This window comes from Cucumis sativus, chromosome 3 (genome assembly GCF_000004075.3).
Source record: "Cucumis sativus cultivar 9930 chromosome 3, Cucumber_9930_V3, whole genome shotgun sequence".
NCBI classification, from domain to species: Eukaryota; Viridiplantae; Streptophyta; class Magnoliopsida; order Cucurbitales; family Cucurbitaceae; genus Cucumis; species Cucumis sativus.
Window position 1 is genome coordinate 39,668,275 of NC_026657.2, and position 15,366 is coordinate 39,683,640.

General features: G+C 34.8%; 3 protein-coding genes across 9 annotated transcripts; 1 reads left to right on the forward strand and 2 right to left on the reverse strand.

Moving 5' to 3' along the window:
• Window positions 1-594: 594 nt before the first annotated feature.
• LOC101221437 (VAN3-binding protein) lies at window positions 595-4,351 on the reverse strand. Of its 4 annotated transcripts, XM_031882551.1 has the most exons (10): window positions 3,897-4,351; window positions 3,073-3,136; window positions 2,681-2,949; window positions 2,359-2,424; window positions 2,132-2,200; window positions 1,663-2,035; window positions 1,408-1,575; window positions 1,233-1,282; window positions 1,006-1,063; window positions 641-919 (listed from the first exon to the last, which is right to left on the reverse strand). In XM_031882551.1, the coding sequence occupies exons 2-10, from the start codon at window positions 3,101-3,103 to the stop codon at window positions 714-716; spliced, it is 1,290 nt and encodes a 429-aa protein (XP_031738411.1). In that variant the 5' UTR covers window positions 3,104-3,136; window positions 3,897-4,351; the 3' UTR covers window positions 641-713. The 4 variants fall into 4 exon arrangements, 3 of the variants coding, with proteins under 3 accessions (XP_031738413.1, XP_031738411.1, XP_031738412.1); XM_031882553.1 differs by lacking the exon at window positions 3,897-4,351 and having other exon boundaries at window positions 595-919; window positions 1,006-1,079; XM_031882552.1 differs by lacking the exon at window positions 3,897-4,351 and having other exon boundaries at window positions 3,073-3,326.
• Window positions 4,352-5,785: 1,434 nt separating this feature from the next.
• Window positions 5,786-10,303, reverse strand: LOC101217095 (probable beta-1,4-xylosyltransferase IRX9H). 4 transcript variants are annotated; one of them, XR_969154.2, is made up of 5 exons: window positions 8,716-10,303; window positions 7,755-8,004; window positions 6,538-6,732; window positions 6,194-6,316; window positions 5,786-6,001 (listed from the first exon to the last, which is right to left on the reverse strand). XR_969154.2 is itself a non-coding variant. In XM_011654318.2 (5 exons), the coding sequence occupies exons 2-4, from the start codon at window positions 9,600-9,602 to the stop codon at window positions 6,562-6,564; spliced, it is 1,308 nt and encodes a 435-aa protein (XP_011652620.1). In that variant the 5' UTR covers window positions 9,603-9,876; window positions 10,006-10,303; the 3' UTR covers window positions 5,791-6,316; window positions 6,538-6,561. The 4 variants fall into 4 exon arrangements, 3 of the variants coding, with proteins under 3 accessions (XP_011652620.1, XP_011652619.1, XP_004136218.1); XM_011654318.2 differs by having other exon boundaries at window positions 5,791-6,316; window positions 8,716-9,876; window positions 10,006-10,303; XM_011654317.2 differs by having other exon boundaries at window positions 5,791-6,316; window positions 8,716-9,891; window positions 10,006-10,303.
• Window positions 10,304-11,349: 1,046 nt separating this feature from the next.
• Window positions 11,350-12,649, forward strand: LOC101216858 (U-box domain-containing protein 26). Its single transcript, XM_004136169.3, has one exon. The coding sequence runs from the start codon at window positions 11,490-11,492 to the stop codon at window positions 12,462-12,464; it is 975 nt and encodes a 324-aa protein (XP_004136217.1). The 5' UTR covers window positions 11,350-11,489; the 3' UTR covers window positions 12,465-12,649.
• Window positions 12,650-15,366: the final 2,717 nt, after the last annotated feature.

The following is a 15,366-nucleotide window of genomic DNA, read 5'->3' on the forward strand; positions in this document are numbered from 1 at the left end:
TTGTTTAATTTGTTTAAAACGTTTGGATAGAAAAAGGGACAACAAATTAAAACAAAACAAAATAAATAAATTTATGATTTAGAAGTAATTTTAATTTGTAGTTGAAAGATGTAAAATTAATAACATAAAGTTGAAATGTATATCACGAAACATGTTGTTCACATCACATAGAGATCTAAGAATCCGAATATGTAATTTCACAATTTCAGAAAAGTTGAGATAATAAAAATGAATGCTTGGCAGTGTTGGATGGCCATAGAGGTCCTGTCAGATGCTTGGCAGGAACCTTGGAAACCATGGAAAACAGAGTAATGAACAAGATGGAGAGGAGTGTTTTGGTTTATAGTGGGAGTTTAGACCAGACGTTTAAGGTTTGGCGAGTGATGGTGTTTTTGAACCATAATGATCAAGAAAAGGGATTAATGGAGTGTGAGGAGGAGGAGGAGGACTTGAAGATGAAGAAGCTCTATGAAACGAGCCCTGTCTTGTCTCCTTCTTGGGTTCAGAAAAAGCTTCAACATAATTATTACTGATTTTCTCATTGAAAACTGTAAATTTAACTACTGTAATCTTTGTAAGATTAAGAACACAACAAAAATTTAACTACTGTAATCTTTGTAAGATTAAGAACACAACAAAAGACGGTATATAAAGCAGTTTCATTTTATTTCAATGTTTGAAAAGTAAGTGAAGTCTAAATTTTAAGGTCAGAATCATTTCACGTAAGCACGAAAGTTCATCATATATTGTATCCCCTCAATCCACATTTGTTTTTCTCCTTTCCCACTGCATTCAAACTCTATTGTTCTATCTGTTGTTACAATTCCAAAGTATGCCCTCTGCTGCTCTCCATCCGTTTCCCTTTCCCTTTCCCGCCCTGGCCATGCTGCAATGTCGCAGTTTACACCCGAGATTATAACTGAAACAGGACATGGTTCACCAATATAGAGATTGTTTAGGCAACTGGAGAGATTATCTGTTATTTGAATGAAAGCTTTGTCTTACATTTTTTGTTTTTTGTAAATGTTCCTGCCATATACCTGCTTTTCAATTTTGCCACAACCTGTAGACATATTCAACTTCTGAATACTTAGTTTTAATCTCAAGAATATTGTTGAAAAGAAGATTAACAGAGTATTAAGAAAGAAACTTGATGCATTGTTAATTGTCGAATAGGAATATTATTCTCAGAACTTCATCACCCCATCCATTTGATACGCTTCTTGTCTTACCTGCCAATTTGAATTTATGTTGAAAGACACTTGCTTCCAGTGAAAAATCCCTGTCACCATCATGTTCCTAATCTCAGTGAAAGCATCAGAAATTTATAATTTGTGACACTATTCAATCTAAATGCATACCAACAGTACCAATTTGTTTTTTTTTATCTTTCGTTCTAACCAATACCTTTCCTTGTGCGTTTGAGAAGCTCTCCTCCTCTGGACACGTAGTTGATTGCTAACAAGATGTTTGATTCTTTCCCTTCTTCTTCAACCTTATCCTCACCCACCCCAAAGTTTGTGGCTCCCAACCCTTTCTCAAGCCTCGTCCTGAGGGTTGCAGCGCCTCTTAAAGCTGCAATAGTAAACAAATGTTGTGAGTATGATGCATTTTGCTACACCAGTTCTGAATATTAGCTGCTTATCAAATGTTCTTAGCAACCTGTAGCTGCTCCTGCTGTTAGGGTCATTATATCTCCATTAGTCTTAGCATTGATTGCAGAGTTAACTACATTCAAGATATTTTCATGGCTGGCTCCCATTTCCTCTGCCATCTCTATGCAATGAGATGCAACTAGAGCAGCTGCAGAAGCTATGGCTGCTGATGTCTTTAAAGGCCAGTTCTGATTACCCGATGATGTCTCTCGTGACACGAGTGATGCTATAAATGCTGCTACTGAAGCAGCAACACCTGCAACAGATACAGCTGCATGTAATTGAGCATTCTGTGTTCTGATTTCCTGCTTCTTTCTCTCCTTTTGATCCTTCATCCACCTTCCCAGTGTTTTATTTCCTCTTAATATGCTCTTATATAGCTGCATCGAAGGAACAGTAAATCATGAATGTGATATAGTTTATTTTTTGTTTCCCATGTACGTGTGTTTGCTTTGAAGGAAAAGAGTGACACATACCCCATTTCCAAGCAGTTGCTGGTTGGAAAAGAACTCTGGGTTCAATGCTTGGTGAAGTAACAACAGTTCCTGCTCAAAAATAAGATGCATGTGCAATTCACTGATTTTGAGAGATGCTCTGCACCAATATTATAAATGAAGTAGCACAAACTAATTCATTTGCAGAATTTATCTATCTACTGGTGTATGTGTGAATGTAGGCTGCAAACAGATTCAAAATAAAGTACCTTCATTTCGTCACTTCCTCTTGGTGAAGCTGGAGGACTGTCTCCATTGGGTAAGTGCCGAAGTAGCTGAAATATTAAGAACACAGCCAACATACAAAGTTACAATCAGGATTAACATAAAAGAAAGGAGGGGGATTTGACACTTGAAACAAAGTTTTGAATTTATAGTTACATGCCATAGAACAAGAGAACATTGCACATTAACAGTTTGGTTTCACAATCTTATGAGGATTATTCAAGTTTGGATTTTTGCAAGATATAGAAAGTACTTTAAATGTAAAGGATACTACTTAAGAAAAGAAGGGTGGAAAAGGTATCTCACTGGTTCCCTCAAGACCGTGGATTTTGAATCATTTGGTTCAGCACTAAGAAAGCCAACCACAGAACTTTGAAGATGACTTGGTGGATCATGGGCAGTGGAAAGTGCCTTGGAGAGCTCTTTAGCAGAAAGACTCCAAGATCTGCCAAGGTACTCCATGGACTCGATTGGAGTTTCAGGTAAAACACTTGAACCTGGTAACCAACTTGGAGGGCCATTTTCATCTATGTTTTCTAGCCGTTTTGATGAACATTTTGCTAAACATGAGCTCACTGAAACCATTTCAACACACACATAGACAATTAAATCACTACTCTAGTTTGGCTCTTTGTAACATTTAACCAAAATTATGATTTACAGTAATGTCAAGAGAAAGTGACTATGCATGGCCTTACTTTCACTGTCTGAATTAAGAGAGATGAGCATGACTTATTCCTTCCGTCTTTAAATGCTCATTTACTGAAAGAAACAGAGACCCAGCTCCTTAGGAAAGGGAGGAAGTTCATTTGGGGTATTTAACAGAGAATGATGAAATGGAGGTAATGCTATTGTCCCGAGTTTCAAGAATCTCTTACTTTATTGAGGAAAGTGAAAGCCAAACAGAGGACACGAATTCCATAGAAAATATATAAAAAGAAAAGGCCCCATTACTTAGTTTTTGCTATCTTTCATTTACCACTTAAACTCAACGGCCGCCTTCATGATTGCATGGTACTCATATCTGTCCTTCATGACTTTATCAGAAGGTAAAGTAAAAAAAAAAAATCTTGTAAATATGTATCTATATCCATTGATTTTACACTAAACTCTGAACAGAACTAAGCAAGTAGTAAAAAGAATGTTACCATATTTTGCTAAAAGTTATGATCTTTATTTTTATTCCCATCTCAATTGTTCCTTTTAAACTTTTCAAGAAGATTTCAACCATACCATACTTTATTCACTCAAAAAATAAAGTAAAAGGTCTATGAACTTATGTCGAACAGTTAGCCTGCATTATCAAAAAGACAAAATATATAGCCCCTAGAAAAAGAGTGGCATATCTCTTTTTTTCTTTCTTTTCTCAGGGGCCTGAACTTTTACTGCAGATAAACATCTGATGATTGATTGATATACAATTATAACATATACCAACACAATATACAACTTTAACAAAGCTTTTAAAGTGTGCAAGATTTAAAATTGTTAAAAAGGGTTTATATGGTTTGGAATGACGTACCTTTTGGCTTATCTAAGAGCCACGGGGAATTGATAATATTTGATAATGATGATCAATAATTATGATAATCATAATGACAATCCCAAGGATGGATGGCCTCCCTCTGTAAACCAAAATGAAAGTAAACAAAAAGAAAAGAAAAAACATGAGACCCCCACCAATGGAAAACGCCATCTATGGACTTTGTAACTTTCATAATTGCTGTTATATATTTAATCATAAAAGCAGTATATAGTGCACTATCCTTAGTGCCTCCTGAATCTCAGGCACTCAACAATAAGCATTCATTTTTATTATCTCAACTTTTTTTTTTATCCCTCAACCCATTTGATTGCAACCTCACTCCAATTTATAGTTTCCTTTTATTTATTTATTTGATGATATACAAAACTCTTTACCAAAATTTATAAGGACAGACCATGGCGTGATTATGATATTTCAAATAGTCATCCAAACATACCATCATTTGTCCACTTAAACAAAACTAAAATTTAAATTTTCATCCACTTCTTGAGATTGAATTATATATACCACATATATATGAAAGTTTTCCTTTCGTTAAATTTCATATAGCATGATAAAAATTGAAAAAACTTTAAGACTTTGTAACAGAGTTTACTATGGGATGCCAAAAGGTTCAAATTCAAGAGTAAAACAGTAACTAATAGAAACCTCCAAAGTAGCATCATTATATCTAAAAATAGTAATATCGATTATGAAAAAAAAAGTCAATCTACTCATAATTTAATATGTAAAGGCAGTAAGCACCCAATCTCTTTTTTAAGATGAAAATTGATCCTCATGCCTAACTTTATTGAGTTCAAAGAAATTATATACATTTTTATCTGGCCACAGATTAAAAACAAAAAGAAAAAAGGTAAAATTTAATTAGGTACAAGAAATTTTTTGAAAAAAAAAAACTAAAAATTGGCCCTTTATTTTCCCTATGCTAACAAAATAATTGGATGTACAACAAAAGAACAGAGGTTGAAATTGATGTAATGGCACCATGTTGTTAGCTCCATAATTTGAGAAAGGAAAAAGACGATGATGGCAACAGAAGGCAGAGAATCAGGTGAAGCACGAGGATCATTATTACTGAGAAGAGAGTTTTTCTGAAAAGTAATGGTGAACAACATTCATAGCTCCTCAAGCATGCCAAACCCCAACCTCCAATTTTCTTTAAACTTCATCTGTTGTTGCCTTATGTTCTTCAATCTTAGATTTTGCTGTCGGAGGAGAGATTTTGTATACAAAACAACATCAACACCAAACCCCATTACTCCAAACACAATTAAACTTAAACCCAATTCAATTTCAGCTTTCACGTCTTCATAGTACAGACTCATAACTGAGTAGGCATCAAACAAGTCACTCACAAATACTGAAAACAGAGCCAGGGAAGATGATAGAAACAGCACAATCAAGAGGAAGAAGATAATGAGGAGGAGAATTAGAGCTATGAAGGAACCATAGAGGCAAGCAAGAGCTAACAGATCCAAATTAGGAACCATCAGATTGGTTCGGTTCCGGGAATCCTTTGGAAGCCAGTTTGGTAATGGTTAAAAGTTGGAAGTTGAGGAAAGGAATGAGGATGGAGTGACCTGCACTCTATGCTATACTTTGGAGATTGAACTAAGGAAGAGGGAAGGGAACTGAGTTTTCAGTGGAGAATTTTCATAGGATTGTTGAGCAAGGCAAATCCTTCGCTATTCTTGTTTGCCACAAAAGAGAGTAAGAGAAGGAATCTAGTTTGGTCACTGTACTTCTGAGTGTTAAGATCCAACCATTTCCAAGAAAGAAATTTTCAATCAATCAGAATTGTTCGATTTGGTTTCATATACAAACATCTGCATTTTTTCATTATCATGAACAAAATTATATGAAAATTGAATTATAACAATATGAACCCATCAAATCAAATTGAATGATCTGCTAGTGTACAGTATCAAGCCAAAGACAATCCAGTTTGACGCCTGAAAAAAGCCATTCAAAATTGCTTTAACTTTTGCAATGATATAAAGGGAAAAAAACTCAAAGTCAGTCCTCTTCAAGCGCCTCAGCATCTATCTCTATCAATGAGAGGAAAATGCAGCTGGGTCCTTCTGTACAAAATATCAAATCATCAAATGTCCTTTATAAGAAATGGAGACCAATATTTGAATTGTACTACAACAAGACTTCCCTCCATAAGCTTTGCCATTTGGACAAAGTAAAAGCTTAGTAAAAGCTTGCATTAGCTACATAAAAGTGAATGTTCAGTCGTTATATTTGAAAGATGCTAGGAGGAAGCACACCGTTCATATCTCTCACCAACGATGCCAAGAAATCCGGACACGGGAGAAACAATTTGAAAATTAATCCTGGAACATGGTGGAAGCATCTGCGCTGATCAAGGTGCCGATACAATGAAGTTTTTTCTGTATGACATGATGGCATACGGTCAAAAGTTAACACATGTTGGATTTGAATTGCAGACCATAGAACAAAATTTTACATCTTTAGGAAGTACAAAAAAGGTCACTGTAGGATTTCAAACATTTTAAAAGATAAGTTGCTGTATGTTGGTGTAAATAAATAAAAATGGTCCCACTAGACTCAACTGAGATCCAATTGAAAATAGAGAACTTCAAGTACTCACCTTCCTTCTAGATCTTGAATTATTTCATGTAAGTGAAGCAGTGGCATCTAGATAATTCGTCACGAACCATTTGTGAGGATAAACTGCACTTGACGGTTTAAAATTGACGTTCCAGACCATGATTCTCGAGCAGTCTTCTAGGAATCCTTCCATTTGGCTTTCATCTTCCACGATTTGTTCGATGAAGTCGCTTGCCTAAAAGAACAGTTCCATTAGGTGGTAGTTTTTAAGGTGCTAAGGTACATATATGAAAAGTATGGAAGAGTTGATCTTGTTTTGTCATTTCTCATCCTCAAAGCAGTACCTATTTTCAGATTTTGTCTTGGTTCAGAATGTTTGATCCGTAAAGAGAGTTGGGGGATCAGTACAACCTCCAATTGGAGTGCTTTACAAGTTAACATAAATCTTGTTGTAATGTTCCCTCTCTCTTCATCTCTTTAGGTTGGAGGCCTTTATATGACCCCTCTTTTTAGGCTTAGGGATCCCTCATTCCTTATGCATTTAGGTTATCACTTCTTTCTTGGTTTGTTAAATATATATCAGTTTCTCATAACAAGAGTTATAATTGAAAGGGAAAAAAAGGAGTTTACAGTGGATATGTTGATCAAATATATATCAAATCAATGTTTCCATATAATGATGTTAAACAGTTAGAAAGAAATGCACCTCAGGTGTACAAGTCAACGAGTTAATAAGCTAGCAAAATATACCACAGATTTTCATTTTCTTATTTTTTGATAAGAAACAATAGAATATCTTTATAGAATCAAACGTCCAAATAAAACAATCTAAGCCTCTACCAATGGAAGGATTACAAAAAGATCTTCTACTCTCTAAGTTGATAGCGTTGTCGTGGAGTTACAAAGCAATCTACATTGGGCACTCCAAGTGGAGGCTGTAAATTTATCACAGTTGAAAGGGGAAAAAAGGTTGATATTATGTTCTAATGTTCTAATTGTTAATGAGCTCTGTGAATTTGCATGGCAAAGGCTCAACAGTATAAAGCCATAACTTATGAACAGTGGACCACGAACTATAAAGAACTTCAAGTCCTTCTACCATGGTCTATGAGAAGTATTTTCTCCCATTCTTTTGCTGGATGTCCCATGATAATTCTCATAATGGTTTTTCAAGTCAAAGTGTCACAATTCATTACCACCATCATTCACTAGCTAGAAATTGAAGTGGATTATAAATGAAGAGGAACAAAGACTAACTTGGAGGCCATCTTTGATGGAATCAAGCTGCCTCACAGGTTCTGAAGTGCGTCGCTGCCACCTCTCTGGATCCCATAGTATGGTGCTATTGAAAGCAAAGCCTGATAGTTCAGCATGAAACCTGCGGAGTCTCATACTTGATTCATATATGTGCCATCCAATTACAAGGTTTCCATTACAAACAGGGCCTTCTAGAATGGATCTACTCGTACCCCCTAATAATTTTGCAACCGGCCAAGTTCCAAACCGTCTACAAATGAAAATTTTAAATACATAAACCAACTGTAAGTGCATTCATGAGATGATTGATGCAGATATTGATGATGCAAAGACTACACAGCCTAACAAAAGAAAATGCCTGTTAAAGAGAAGATACAAACAGTTTGTAACAGGTACCAACAGAATATCTTCCTGTGTATGCAGAGAAAGAGAATAGTAATGTTGACTCCACACTTTTTTTAGGTAAAGTACAACTTTGTTTTCTTTTTATTTCGATGGCGATTCTCCGGAAAAAGAGTTCACAAATTCATGCTTTTAGACAGCAAAGTAACATGCTAGAAAAACATGAGATTTAGTTTAGTTTATCTTTTTTTGTCAGTAATTTGCACTCACTTCTGTAATCTTCTTTGATGTTTGGGGTTTGTCCTGGATTCCATTTATCAATGAAATGTTTTTTTACCAAAAGAACATTATCATAAGTACGGATGACACTATGAAGAGTATAGTCCTAAATCCTAATAGCACACATACAAGAATGAGGCAACTGATATGGTATATAGGAAATAAAAGACGAGAAACTTTTATTAACATGTCGGCCTTGCACCAGAAATCTCCCAACTTAATTGAATTAAAATTACAAGAGAAAAAACAGAAGTACTAAGATCCACAAGGCAAGTATTTTATAAGCACTAAGAAATAACAGATTATTAACAGTGTGAACTATACATAATAGCAAAAGTACCTGATCTCCCTCATTTTCTCGAATAGATCAACCAAATAGAAGTTATTTTCATCTGCAAAGTAAACGATTCCATCAAGACGGTGGGTTTCAATGTGAGACAGGGCTAGATTTCTTTGATGAACTCTTCCATCTCTCGTATCAGTTAAGTTTTTAGTGCAAGCAATATGTCTAAACATAATCCCAGTACTCCTCAATACATCAGCTGTTTCATCTGATTGGGAGTACATTTCCACAACGATCCATAGGAGAGGCGGTCGGACCAACTTTAGTGTGTGCGCCAAACGGCTAAGATAGTAGGCTTGTAGTGGGTGAGCAGATGTTGGGGTCACAATTATCAGTAGCTTTCGAGGCTCTAATTCTTGAGCAATTAGATGGTTATCCAAATTATCATAAGAAACGTTATTATACATTGGCACCTCTGGTAGGATTTGGCTACTCTTCATGTCTTCGCTTTCCAATGGAATAAAGATGGTGCTGCTAAAATTATTCTGAGGCTGAGATTTTTCATCAGTGGATAACCTATCAAACTGGAAAGCTTGATATTTTGACATGACATTCATGGATAAGTTGGTAGATGCAAATGGCACCAATCCAGCAAGAAACCCAACAAAAAAACACATGAAGAAATGGAACATCGACCTCCTCCAAATCTGAACCTTTGGTTTCGATTTGTCCAATGGTCTAGAAGACCTTGGAGAGTAGATCCCAAGAATAGCAGCTTGAGTTTCCAATGTATTAAATAGGGAATAGTGCAGTCCAGTAGATTGAGGGTGGTTTTGAGGAGATAGGGAAGACCTGGACAGGGGAGAACCTACTGAGCATGCTTCTCCATTCATTGAAGTTCCAGGCCGAGGAACTGGGGACAAGGTTCTTCTAATAGAAGCCATGAAAATGAAAACTCACTTAAAACCCCAGCTTCCCAATTCAACTAGTGGTACCAGAAACCCACCATTACAAGGCAGAGCTTCAAATCTAAACCAAGCTGAACTCTGAGGAAATAGTCAATCCAGAATTATGGCAACAAAAATTTCCCATTGTAGCACGTCCTATGAGTTCGAAATGTCATGAAGGAGAATTTGACCCATCCATCCAACTACCCCGAATTACTGGAGACTTCAAATACTGCTAGAACAACAAATCCAAATCCAAACCAGACACAACCTACAAACCAAGAACCTAGGAAGCCAATATCATGATTGAAACAGTATGAACAGGTTAAAAAATCCCCCTACCGTTATCAAACAAATCCAGAAAGGAAATAAACAAGACCCAAAACCCAAGTTTGAATACCTGAAACAAAGGCGTTTCAGACTGAAATGGCGATTAATTCCTACCCATTTGCAACTCCCGGAAAAAGGCAGTACTCTGTTGAGTGTTCACAAAGTTTGGATTCAAACATGGAAACTATGGTGAGATTAGAGCTGGATTTGAAATCTGAGAGTGTTTAGTGGGAAGTTAGTAAAGTGTAGTACACTACCCAGTTGGAGTTCGTACTAAACCATTCTCTCACCTCTCTGGATGGAGATTCAGACAATGAATAAAAGAAATATTTTTTCTTTTCAAAGCTGTTTGTTGGCGTCAGGGACAGTAAAATGTGAGGCATAGCATTAGGCACACATGACTATAAGTCAAACATGGGCAATAGATATGGAAATATGAACACTTTACTTCCCTCTTCATCATATTCCTTGGAAATCAATTCATAATCTCACTTTTGGAAATTCATTAGAATCACATTTTATATTCTTTTCCTTTTTTTTTTTTGTTATACCTATAGCAATGTTTAGTTTCATATAATAAGATAGTCGAAACTATAAAGTATAGGATTACATTATGATATCGATAATTTTGTCATATTTGAAATATGCAAAAAAATAAGTGTTAATAGCTGTTTTTTTCTAAATGATTTTGTTATTTTATGCAATTTTCTGAACCAATAAACAAAGGTTGTTTAAGTGATTACGATTGACAAAAACGAACACTTGAAAGTTGCTTATAATCTTAGAGTTGGTCTTCTTTATTTGATTCATTCTTTAGCAATGAAACAACTCCACAAGCAGAGGAGGGAGGGGTAGGGGAAAACATTCTAGTAAGTTTTTAATACCTTTAAAGATAGGTATAACTCACAATCACGTAAGCTTATAAATAAACTACGTTATTTCTTATTTAATAATTTATTACTATTTATAAGAGCTTATATCCCTTTTTTAAGGTTAAAATCTTAAACTTTGCATTTTGTTGATCTAATTTGGTTTCTGAACTTTTAAAAGTGTCTGTTTTGATTCATGACTTTTGAAAAGTCTTACTTTAGTTTTTGAAGGTTAGAATTGTGTTAACATATAACTTGACTTTCTATATTTGGATGATTAGACTTTACATTAATATTATTAATTAAATTGATAAATAACCAAGAAATTTGGTAATTTATTCTATAAATCTTGTGTGCCAACATAGAAATATAATTAACACATTCAAAATAAATAAATTTGAACTAATACCAATTTTGCTTTTTTTTTTGTTTCTCCAAAACTTAAATATCTCACGTCTACTCATGACTTTCCATCCACTTTTATTTATTTATTTTTCAAATTGAAATAATTTTGAAGCAAGTTATATGTTATATTGGTGTTTAACATATTGGAAGGACAATGGAAGGAAATAGTAGCATATTCCTCCTTCACATTTCACACACAAACAAACATAAAAAACCATTTCATACCAAATCACATCCATACCCTCTCTTTCTCTGTTTTCAACAATTTTGAACAAACGCCATGAGAACTCACCAACCAAAGCTTAAAACTCAACTCTTCTCTTGTGGATTCTTCCGCCATTGTACTCGCTCTGTCTTAAGTCCCACCGCCTCTCATTCCCCTGCTCTCCCTTCCCTTCCCTCCGCCTCCGACCAACCACCACCACCCCCCTCCCGCCGTCCACCCCTTCCCGATTCCGAATCCTCTTCCTCCTCTGCTTCTCAAAGCTTCACTCAATGGAGATTCCCACTTCCACATTCACCTATTTTTACCCAACAACCTTCAATTTCAGACCCACCTTCTACTTTCTCCATTCCCCCTCCCGATCCTCTCCCCCCACCCATCTCTGCATCAGCCCTGAAAGAAATCCTCCAAGTCGCAGAGCTCCAACTCTCTTCCGCTTCAGATTCCGACCGCCTCGCCGCTCTCCAACTCCTCGAACGCTCCTTGGTCCCAAACCCATCTCTAGACTCCGACTGTACTCCCGAATTGATGCGCGGATTAATCGAAAGTTTCAACATTAAAACCGGCTCCAAACCGGCTACCAAAATTCTCTTGGCGCTTTGTTTAGCAGAGGGTAATCGTCACGTTGCAGTGGAAGCAGGGGCGGTCGGCGCAGTGATAGAGTCACTGCCAGAGATGGAAGACGCAGCTGCCGAGCGAGCACTTGCGTCGCTGGAACTTATGTGTACGGTTGCTGAAGGAGCAGCGGAGGTTAGGTCTCACGCTCTTTCAGTGCCAGCTATGGTTACAATGATGGGTAGAATGGCAGCTAGAGGGAAGGAATCCGCCATAAGTGTGCTTGGGGTTATTTTCGACAGTGGTGTCTCGTCGGAAGCTAAGTCCGGAGTGACGGCTCCGCCAGAGGAGGTGGCGCGTGCCGTTGTCTTAGCACTGCAAGGTGATAGTAGTGTGAGGGGGAGAAGAAAAGGAGCAAGACTTCTTAAGACACTGCAAGAGCAGCAAGCTGACGAATTCTCCACCGCAGCCCTATAGATCCGGCGACGGTGGTCGGCCGGAGTTAATCGTTGAATGTGTGTTTAGTGTTAACCAATCCATAATTTTGAGATGACAAATACAGTTTGAATGGTTTTTGGTTAGACAAATAATTTCACTCTTTATGGAGTTCTTTAAATTTATAAATGTTAGTAATCAGCTCATCTCTCTTAATATTATTATCATTATACAAATCTCGAAGTTACACTGTTGATTATTATTTCTTAAATTGCTAATTGATATAACATAATGTGTTTAATTTGGAATTGATTAGGATTGTTTTAATTCATTTTGTTATATAGTTATCGAGAGAGATTGATATAATTATTTACAAAATAAAGAATGGAGACAGAGTCTGCATGGCACCACATGGCTGGCCCATTGTTTCATATGAAGAATTCAGTATTTAAATATACGACAAAATTCAAATGTTAGATTCCCTTCTCAAACAAAAAATTAAAAAAAAAAAATTGCTCATCTCTTAATCATTAAATACAAAATTCACAAGACTATATATATATACACTCACTGCCTTTGTATAAATAAAATAAACTCCATGGTTTTCTCGAGTTGGATAACAAAATTTTTGAATGATTGATGTGCACGCGTTGAAGAACGTATTAAAATGAGTAAGAAGTAATTCTTGAAAAAATAAGTTTATTTGTTGTCTTTTTCAAAACAACAAATGGAAGAGTTGTTTTTAAGGGAAAAAACAAGAACAGTTTTAAAAATTATTTGAAATTATGGTCCTAGAATTAATTAATTGAAAATGTAATAAAATCTTTAATTTACTATCTGTAATAATAATTTTTATGTAAAAACATGTAATATGTGAATTTGTATTTCCAAATTTTTTTACAATCAAAATAATACTAAAACAACTACAAAAGCTTAGCTCGACCGATATTCGAGAGTATTTTGAATCCTCTACAATCAATTGTTGTACTAAAATAATACTATCAAATAATAAATAGTTTTGAAAAAAATAACAATAAGAAATATATAGTACACAAATTAAAAGTTAACGGTGTCATATTATTCTAAAAAGGACTATAGACAGAGTGATATTTAATATCTTCGTACAGTACTATCTATTTACATGAAATCATCTATACAAAAGATTAAAAATTTTAAAATATATATTTTTAAAAATATTAATATAAATGACAAAACTACTTAAAATATATATAGATGAAGACACTTAGCTAATAGATTTTCAAAATGTTGATATATTTATAACGATTACTACATGTCCATACTGAATAAAAAAGAAAGTCAATTAAATAGTCTAAACTTGACGTGGATCTAGTAATTAACAATCGAACATTAGAATGCATTGAGCATGAGCAAGGACTTCGGATATACGTAGCTTGGGCGTTCTTGAATTCTCGAGTTGAATTTCGAATGCATTTTAATAAACCGTAATAGACTAATATCACATACACTTGTTACTTTCTCTAAAGACGTATTTTTTGGTGATATTCTTTTTATAAATGAAATTGTAGAAAAGGGTTTAGGGTATAAATTTTGGTAAAGGTGGCAAAGGCAGCAATGTGTGGGGCTGTGAAGTAGTGTATGTGATGCTTTGCTGTGTTATTGAGCTAAGACAGAGGCTGACCATTTCCCAGTTCTCTTTTCTACTGATCTTTTTTGTTTTCATTCATTTTTCTTTGATAAAATCTGATCATTTGCGATATATTACGATAAACTATAGTATAAACACATATATAAGTTATCTCGTCTCTTATAATTCTATCTTGATCATAACCCTATATAAAATTTAACCCTATCTTATTAATTAGGGCAGTCACACTTCATTGGAAAACCACATTTGGAATATGGGCACCACATACATTTTTCTTTCCCTAAAGTAAGAGAATCCTATTTTTGAAGAGCAATAATTATTTCTTTCTTTCTTTCTTTTATATACTTCTATAAATGAACTATATGTCAATACTATTTTTCTTAAATCTTTATATTTTTCAATGCACTTTTTCTTTCTTTTTAACTGTTAACATACATAAATACTTTCTAATATCAGCTTTCTGGTGTACTAATTGGTTTGAATCCAATTCCTATATGTCCTACAGGGTTACACTACATATTTTGGATGTGATTTTTGAAGAAGGACATAATAGAATCTAACAATAATAATGGTGAGCCAATATGGGGCTCATCTATATATGCATATGCTCAAATTAATATATATATATATATATTGAATATTACTGATGGGTTCAATCAGAATTTTCTCTTTTCCTATTTTCAAAGTCTAACTTCAAATTTTATAAACTCATAGAATAGGTATGCACAGTTAAAAGGATTGCTTAACAACACTAGTTCACAAGCTTCAATATATAGACTCTATTTTGTTAAATAAATCGAACTTCAACGAATTTATAAAAGGCTAGAAAAGTTCTTACGAAAGAAAAATTGAAGATCCAATTTATAGACTAATTTAAATAAGTAATTAATCGTTCGCGAATTAACGTAACTCATAAGATTAGAATGATCTCGAAAGTTAAAAAGTTTTAGAAACTCATTTAATTGTCAAAAAAAAAGTAAAAATAAGAACTAGGCGTACATAAAATTCAAATCAAACCCTAAAAAGTTTATCATACTAGAGAAAGAGTTTCCCATTTTGATTATGATCAAATAATTAGAAGTTTAGGTGTGAAGGCAGTAGTTATTTCTGATCATTACTGGATAATCAAAACATAATATTAGATTAGGAGTATTTTGAATATTAAATATGTACGTAATTTCTGTATATATTTGAGTAGCCATTCTGATATTAATAACATAACAATCCTGATATGTTATGATCAGAGCGTTTAAGGAGGGTTTTCCATGGCTCCCACGCCCTCTCTTCCTACCTCTGTCAATAATATCCGATCCACCA

Excerpts from the sequence above, each read along its gene's own strand:
- LOC101216858 (XM_004136169.3), top strand. The coding sequence starts at position 11,490 with ATGAGAACTCACCAACCAAAGCTTAAAACTCAACTCTTCTCTTGTGGA.
- LOC101221437 (XM_031882551.1), bottom strand. The coding sequence starts at position 3,103 with ATGCTCATCTCTCTTAATTCAGACAGTGAAA. Across the intron at positions 2,425-2,680 it reads CCACGGTCTTGAGGGAACCA|CTACTTCGGCACTTACCCAA; the intron begins GTGAGATACCTT and ends TTAATATTTCAG. Across the intron at positions 1,576-1,662 it reads AACAGCAGGAGCAGCTACAG|CTTTAAGAGGCGCTGCAACC; the intron begins GTTGCTAAGAAC and ends TTACTATTGCAG.
- LOC101217095 (XM_011654318.2), bottom strand. The coding sequence starts at position 9,602 with ATGGCTTCTATTAGAAGAACCTTGTCCCCAGTTCCTCGGCCTGGAACT. Across the intron at positions 8,005-8,715 it reads GAGAAAATGAGGGAGATCAG|ACGGTTTGGAACTTGGCCGG; the intron begins GTACTTTTGCTA and ends TTTCATTTGTAG. Across the intron at positions 6,733-7,754 it reads CCATCAAAGATGGCCTCCAA|GCAAGCGACTTCATCGAACA; the intron begins GTTAGTCTTTGT and ends CTGTTCTTTTAG.